This window comes from Camelina sativa, chromosome 6 (assembly GCF_000633955.1).
Source record: "Camelina sativa cultivar DH55 chromosome 6, Cs, whole genome shotgun sequence".
Classification (NCBI taxonomy): domain Eukaryota; kingdom Viridiplantae; phylum Streptophyta; class Magnoliopsida; order Brassicales; family Brassicaceae; genus Camelina; species Camelina sativa.
Genome location: NC_025690.1, coordinates 11,908,646 through 11,916,797, shown reverse-complemented (window position 1 = coordinate 11,916,797; position 8,152 = coordinate 11,908,646). Strand labels below are relative to the sequence as shown.

The window sequence follows — 8,152 nt, the reverse complement described above, 5'->3', positions numbered from 1 at the left end:
AATTAAATTTGGTAGGAAACTGTGGAGGAGAGTGTGATCCCACGACCAATAGATTCTTCAACTAGTGGAAGAGGTGAGCTTTTATTATTATTGAATTAAGTTTTGAATTGGCATAGTACGTGATTAGGGAAAACGTCGAAAATTAATAAAGTTATCTAATGGTTTTCCACTTTAAGATTTTCTCCATGGAATCTAATTTAATTGATATTAAAACCAAAACTAAAATAAAACATTGAACAAGAATTGAACTTGCGGAGAGAAACCCAATATATTTTCAAATTTGACATATCAAATTTTTAGTCTTTTAGTGAACAAAGCTAATATAGCTTAGTTAGTCTGTCTTTTTGTCCTTCCTATTTGGTGTCGTCTTCTCTTTTAATATAATAGTTCATGCTTAAAAATTTGAATTTATCTATGGTTTGGGTCGGAAAATACATTATTTTGTAATGTAGGTATAAACTATTATATAACATTCCATGGAGAAAATGGAAAAATCAAAGTTTTTTAATCTGCAAAATTAATGTTTTAGGAACAAAGTATATCCTAAAACATTAATATATTAGAAACGGAAGGAGTAAAATTCAAACCTTTTCCCTTGGACAAGAAGCAACATATGATTCAAACCAAAGATAATATATATGTATGGTGTCATACGAAAAGTCTTTTTCATTTTAAGAACATAAATGTCTTATTGATATGAACAAGTCTTTGATTAATTAGTAGCATTTTTTTTTAATACTTACTCTATGCTCTATATTATTTACAATGAAAACAATTTTAAGTTTGATTTGGCTTTGCTTTGGACTTGTTCATGTTTATATATTCTATTATCTTGGCGTTCCAAATTAATATAATTTTATTTGCAGCAAACTATTATGGAATTATTACAAATTTTAAATCGTGAAGCTTAAAAATATAAACATTTTTGGATATAAAAATGGTAAATTTTAGAAGGAATAAATTAAATTATATTTCATACGTGGCAATGGTACATCCACAATTGTATTGCCACAGTTTACTTAACATAAATTTATTTTCTATAAACCATCCTAAAAAAGATAAGTTATAAAAAAACCTCAGAGAAATTCATAGACTTGAAGCCGATTGTCAACAATGTACATAAATCAAACCTATGGGCGGCCAATTTTATCAAACATGAACTAGCAAATATTGACGTTGAACATGTAAAAATGATAATCTCAAGAAGATTCAAGAGAATGCATTAAAAGGCCTGACCGGTTTTAGCAACCTTGATGAAAACATCTTCAAGAGTTGTGTCCGCAATTCCCCAAGCAAACACCTTGAAATTGCTCTTCGCCTTATCCACCGCCTGTAACACTTCCGAGATCCGAACCTCCTCCTTAGGGAACTCAAACTTTTGAGTTCCTGCGATGTGATATATCTTCTTTGCATTTAGGGAAACATCTTGAACCAACATCTCCACATCTTTCTCATGTTCTGATGATGTTGTCATTGTTAACACACATGATCCACCATACCTGCCCTTCAGCTCTTTTGGATTCCCTATGCATTGTAACCTTCCATCAACAAAAATCCCTAATCGGTCACAAAGATACTCTGCTTCTTCCATTGAATGTGTAGTGAGGATTATCGCAGTGTGTTGTTTTGCGGATTTGATGGCTGTCCATAGACTCCTTCTTGAAGCAGGATCAAGTCCTGTGCTTGGCTCATCCATATAAACCACCTTTCATTCAAAAACATATAAACCAAATGAAAAAATGGATATGTTAAAAGCTTGAAAGACTGTAGCTCTTTAAATGCAAATAAGGTTTATCAGTGTGTTTTTAGCATATGAGTAAGATGCAGTGGTGTACCTTAGGACTTCCCATAAGTGAAATGGCTACGCTTAGCCGCCTTTTCATTCCTCCACTGTATTTCCCAGCAGGTGTATCAGCAACTCCTCCGTGAAATAGGTTCACACTCTTAAGAGACTCTTCTACAGCCTAATAACCATAAATTGACGATTTGATACTCTTGCATCAATATATTAGATAAAGTAAGATTGATAACATACTTGGTTGAGATCAGGGCCTTTGAGATTCTTAAGTCTTCCGTAAAAGAAAAGATGTTCTCTCGCTGTCAGTGTTTCCCAGAGCAAGCTGGTAAATGACAGAAAATACAAGGTAGAACGATAAAACAACTATATGATTGTTAGGAGACCCTCATCAAAAATTAGATGGAACCTAAAATAATGTACAAGTGACATGAATCCTTCCACTCATATAAATTAATTTTGACTTGGAAAACAAACTGAACAGATATTCAACAAAAAAAAATGTTCCCAAGAATTTAATTACTTACTCATGTTGTGGGCAAACACCCATGCTGGTGTAAACTTTGTCCATATCCTTGCATATGTCCAAACCTCGGACAAAAGCTGACCCTGAAGTTGGTTTCACAAGTCCAGTCATCTAGCCGACCAAAAGAAAAAGCAGTACAATGTTTTGTTACTTAGGAGTTGCTAAACAAACTTTTTTCAGTCAAAAGCTAAGCACACAATATTTCTATCTGTCCCTTTGGGTACTGACCATATTGATGAACGAGGTCTTTCCGGCACCATTTGGACCTAACATGCCGAAGCATTCACCTGAAGTCACAACGAGAGATAACCCACTAATTGCCAATTTAGGTGGGTTCCCATCCCTACCGGGATACACCTTCTTCAGGTTGTCACATACAATAGCATGGCTTGTATTCGGCTCAAGCATCAACTGCTCGACTTTTTCTCTCTGATTTGAACAAATATCTTCTTATTAAAAAAACGGAAAACACATGGAATGAGTTGTGTATAATTCTTTTGCAATACCTCTTGAAGGACATCTAGGTTCTCCATTTCTACGGATACAGCAGAACCTTGTTTTTGTAAGCTAAGCTTTTGTGGAGAAAGAGATTTCTTGAAGGTGTTCTCCAAGAATACAATAGGATCTTTCGCGGATAAAGAAACTCGGTTCATACAGTATGTTACAATGAGAGCGAGAAACCACTCAATGATAATGATGGAGAAAACTTCATCCATTGCACTACCTCTGAAATGTTTCCACTTCATCCCATCCCTTCCATTCAAGTTTCTCTGGAAAGCGTACTGTGAGAATTCATACAACCCACGGTATAAAGAGAATCCCGGATACAACTCCAAGACAAAAAGCCAGCGTCCTGGTAAAAAGTAAAAGATATATAGTACAGTTTTGACTTTTAAAACTATGTCCTCTTCAAGTTGTGTATAGCTTACTGGGAAACGATAAACCTTCCACCAGAAACTGGAAGAGGAACGCGCCTAATAGCCCGGATCCGAACACATATATGTATGCAGCAACTACAATTTGGGTAATAGAGCAAAAAGTGTTTCTCTTAACACCAACATGTTCCCAGACCAAATTTGAAAAAGAAAATATGTGACTTTGATTTAGTTATTACCTGATGCTGTCACAGCTTTTGAAAATGCTGAGGAAACTAGAAAGGCAATGGAGATTTGCAGATTTATATAAAGAAAATAGAAAGTGAATTGGACACTGTAGTCATTGAACCGGAAGAACTTAAGTCCTGCAAAAAACTATAGCTTTAAAACTTTGTTCTATTTGAATACATAAGAAAATATTAACATAAGATTTCTGTGTCAATAATTCCTTCAGTACCTATTGCTGACCCAAATACCATCAAGCATACAATGTATAACGTCGATATTGCGAGAAAATATGCGTAGGAAATCATCCAATATGAAGCATCTCCTAGCCCGTGCATTTTCATTATGATTCTGAGACGTTGCTGCTTCTCATACACCAATGAGTTCAAGATCACCTGCATACAAAATGTCTCTTATAACTATTGAAAATGTCTATTAACCATCAAGTTATAGGCATGTTCATTATATTTTCAACTAGGAAGCAGAGCATAATGTTTAATAATGGAAAATTACTTCCAAGTTTTGGAGATCATCATATACTTATAAGAGTATGAAGCAGTCAACTTGAAACGAACTTACAGGGAACAGAAGAAGAATAACCCATGAGAAGAAAATGGGGCCAACGAGAGACGCCATGTCCATGCGAAGCCTAGTTTCTTGTTTTGGCATTTCTTTCACAAAATCGAGTAACATCTTTGTCCCTGGGCCTTTCAAAAACTCAAGATAAGCATTTGAAACCTGCAATTTTTAACAGAGTCTATGAATGGGTTTGAACTTTGAACAAAAGACCAGTTCTATACAACACTTAATTTACTAACATACAACACTTAATTTCTTACCAAATTGACTGAGCGAGGAACTCGGACATACTTTACACGCCAATCTTGCAAATCTCCCTTGTATGTAGTGTAATACCAAATGGTCACATTGAAGTTGCTCCTATCGGTGTCCAAGAGATCATATGCTAGTAAAACCAAAAAAAAAAAAAAAGAGTCAGAAGTTGCATACTGTACGTAAAACAGAGACGAATGATAAGACAAGCGGAATAAACCTGCAGCGACCTCATTGACGATCTCTTCATGATTTCCTTGAAGATAGCGCTTGAAGATCTCATCATTGACCTCTATGGAGTTATTTCTCCAGAGACTCAATCCTTGAACGCATCTCACCTCTGTTTTGACACATTAACCATTAAGTTAATCGGCTGGACGAGGAGTATCACCATAGACCGTTTGATTTAATCGTATTCTCTTGTTTGAAGGCTATACAGATTAAACATTGAGTATCATCGTAGTCTCGCAGAACCCTATGATTTAACCATATTCCCTTGTTTGGTATCTTGAACCATTTTCTAGAAATTTTCTTTTAACAGTGTTTAATTTTTTCTTTATTTTATTATAGATTGCAGTTACGTAATTAAAAAAGTCAATTGTGATTTGAGAATAATATTATAGTACACTGCATGTTTCAAAATTAAATCCTAAACTCTGCCCCTCAAAACTATATCCTAAATGTAAAATATAAAATCCAAACCTAAAAAATTATATAAATAAAATTAAATATTGTAATTATGTCAAATAATGCTATTTGTGGAGTGTTTGTTATAGTTTTCCATAAAAATTGTTTTAGTACTATTTAAGGGTATTTTTCTAATATTATAGATTGTGTCTAATTATTAAAATATTTTGTTGAGTATATTTTATATTTCAAATTTTTAAAAATTAGAAAAGTTCTACTTACTCATTATGTTCAATATCTTCAGTTAGGATTCCATATCATCACCAGCATAAATTTCAATAATTTGAAGATTTCTATCATCAAATTTTGCAAAACAAAGAATTACTCATGGTAACCCACTTTTGTTAATGATTAGCCAAGCTAACCTCTTTTTATTTTTATCGTCAGACTAACTCATTTTTTGTGTAATGATTTTCATAATACCAAAAATGTCCTTTGCCTTTTTCTTTTCAAATGGCAAAGATATAGGGTTCATAAAAATTTAAAAATTAAATTCCAATATCTAAATATTTATGGAAATATATTAATTGTTTAAAACCTAAGATAATAGAATTAACTTTGAATCGACTTTCTTCATTCTCCACAACATAAGATCTCTTACGTCTTTCTCTTTTTGATTATTTTATTGAATTTTTGGGCTGGATTATTGTTAATTCTAAACCCCTATCCTTTTAATTGTGTTTCATTAACAATTTTCAAAAATAACATTGATAGGTAAAAGAGAGGTGGATAATGGCTATTAAGAATTTTTTTTGAAACTACTACCAAACAAGTCTACTAAAATTAATACAATACACCAGACTTAACCAAAGTCTATAGATTGCAGATTAGCTATATGTCTACTTAATATATTTTTAACGTCTATCAATAATGCGAAGACTGTACCGAAATCTATGAATCTCCGTAGACTAACTATAAATCTGCTTAATATATTTTTGAAGTCTACTAAAAATACGAAGACTTAACAAAATTCTAGATTACTCTGCAGACTAACTATAAGTCTGCTTAATATATATTTGAAATCTACTGAAAATACGAAAACTTAACTAAAGTCTAGAATACTCTGCAGATTAGATATAAGCCTGCTTAATATATTTTTGAAGTCTACCAAAAATGCGAAGACTTTACCGAAGTATATGAATCTTCGCAGACTAACTATAAGTCTGCTTAATATATTTTTGAAGTCTACCGAAAATCCGAAGACTTTACTAAAGTCTATGATTCCGCAGAGTAATTATAAGTTTGACTAATATATTTTTGAAGTCTACCAAAAATGTGAAGACTTAACCAAAGTTTATAGAACTATGCATACCTATAAGTCAGTTAAATTATATTTTTGAAGTCTACAAAAATATAACCAAAGATTTTTGAAGATTTTCTATTAAAAATTATTTACTTTTTCATTGATTCCCTGATTAAATGATTTCCTTTATTAATTTTCGTTTTTCAGTTATTTCCTTTTTAAAATTTTGTTTTTAAGTAATTTTCTGAATATTTAGTATTGTATGTGTAATATATGCAAGGGTAATATGGTAAAAATGTGCTATACAAATATTTTAAAATCTTGATAGGTTATTTTAGTTGTTTCTAATAAATTGTAGGTTTTTTTGATTCATTATGAATTTTCGTTTGATATTTTTCTAGTTAGAGTAGCATCTCTTCACCATAAATAATTTTAATTATGTTTGTACTTTTTATCATAATTTTCTGTTTTGATGATTGTGTTTTTTACTAACAATTGCTTTTAACAGTTGTGTATTTTTTTTTTTTTGGTTTTATCATAAATCAATTGTGTTTTTTACAAAATTCTTAGCATCTAATCTACCGTTGAAGTATAACACATAATTTAGTGAGAACCTAATACCTTTCTGAAACTCGAGAGGTGGTTGTTGGAATGAGAAGGATGGCAATGTAGTGGCTGGGGTGCACTGAGGTTGGATGCTGAAGATGGGAAGATCTGAGTAAATCCCTGGATCACGATAATTGGTGTAGTCTGTCGCTGATGTTGTACCCTGAAAATATAAATATTCATGAGATAAGTCTAGAGAGATAGAGAGACTTGATGATGATAATGGAAACAACAAGAACACAAATAGAGAAGAACTTGCCAAAACAGTATAGGCAAGATTACGCAAGAAAAGGTCAGAGGAGTTGACCGTGAAAGAAGTACTGAGCAGATTCTCAGATAAAGCTAAAAAAAAAGTGAAGAATAGTTCGAGAAGAAACAACAATATTGTATAGATATATCGAACAAATTAAAAGAGAGGGAGGGTACTTGCTCCTAGGGAATGGTTATTCCCAGTAACAAGTATAGTCACAGGACAAGATCCCGTTCGTTTGCACGAGTCACGACGGACAGGATCAACAGAACGAGTCTCAGGACGAGGAATATGTAACAATGGGAGCAATGGTGGAGGGTTAGGGAAGGCACAAAAGACTGCTTGGTTTTGAGATGAAAATTGTAAACCGCAACTCCTTATTTCGCATTTGCCATCTCCATTTTTGTCGTCTATGCATCGACAACCACATTGATTATCAGCAGAGTTATTAACCAGTGCATCGAACAGTGCTTGAATGCACACTAGAACCACACAGAGGTACAAGGGGATCACGATCAGCCGGACGTTGCTCCATATGTTTCGTTTCTACACCAAGAAAGAAGATATATAAAATAATTACATTTTCCATATATAGATAATATAACACGTGTATTGTTTGGCCAAACCTGATAAGTTAAGTTTTTCTTGAACAAGGCATTGGCCTGCGTCAAGAAACTGGCTGCAACAGGTTTTGCCATTGACGAGTCTTGGTATCAGAATTAGACAGATACCAACCAAAAAAACAAAAAATATTCACAATTAGTTCTAAGTGAGACGCTTATATTTCCACTTGCGAATTATAAAGTGGTTTAGGCCATTAACTTTGTCTTGATTATTTTTGTTGGCCAAACGAAGGTTGCAAAGGAATTAGGAAAAGAGTGATCGCACGACGGCACGACCAATTATTAATAAAATTCTTCAACCGACATGTGTGAAGGTTGAGTTGTTTTCTTTCTACTTAAATAATTCATAACGATAACTATTATTCCATTTTGGGCAAACGTGCTCTCGTCTCAGTACATATCACACGTAACGTGATGATACATACATATATCTCACGAATCTAAAGGATATTGTCGGATAATTTCGTTGACTATATAGGGCATGTTCGTTG

General features: G+C 33.2%; 2 protein-coding genes across 2 annotated transcripts in view; both read right to left on the bottom strand.

The window, feature by feature from the left end:
• LOC104790982 (ABC transporter A family member 4-like) overlaps positions 1,145-8,152 on the bottom strand; it is an 18,743-nt gene continuing 11,735 nt past the window's right edge. Inside the window, exon 16 of the mRNA XM_019246732.1 lies at positions 1,145-1,705. Coding sequence (XP_019102277.1) covers positions 1,223-1,705 — 483 coding nt within the window. The 3' untranslated portion in view covers positions 1,145-1,222. The remainder of the gene's footprint in view (positions 1,706-8,152) is intronic.
• LOC104790981 (ABC transporter A family member 6-like) lies at positions 2,319-4,389 on the bottom strand (the record flags this gene model as incomplete). Its single annotated transcript, XM_019246229.1, has 8 exons — positions 2,319-2,432; positions 2,550-2,750; positions 2,828-3,174; positions 3,251-3,334; positions 3,436-3,561; positions 3,654-3,816; positions 4,001-4,159; positions 4,261-4,389. Coding segments are annotated over 8 exons (1,323 nt in total), but the record flags the coding sequence as incomplete, so codon positions are not given.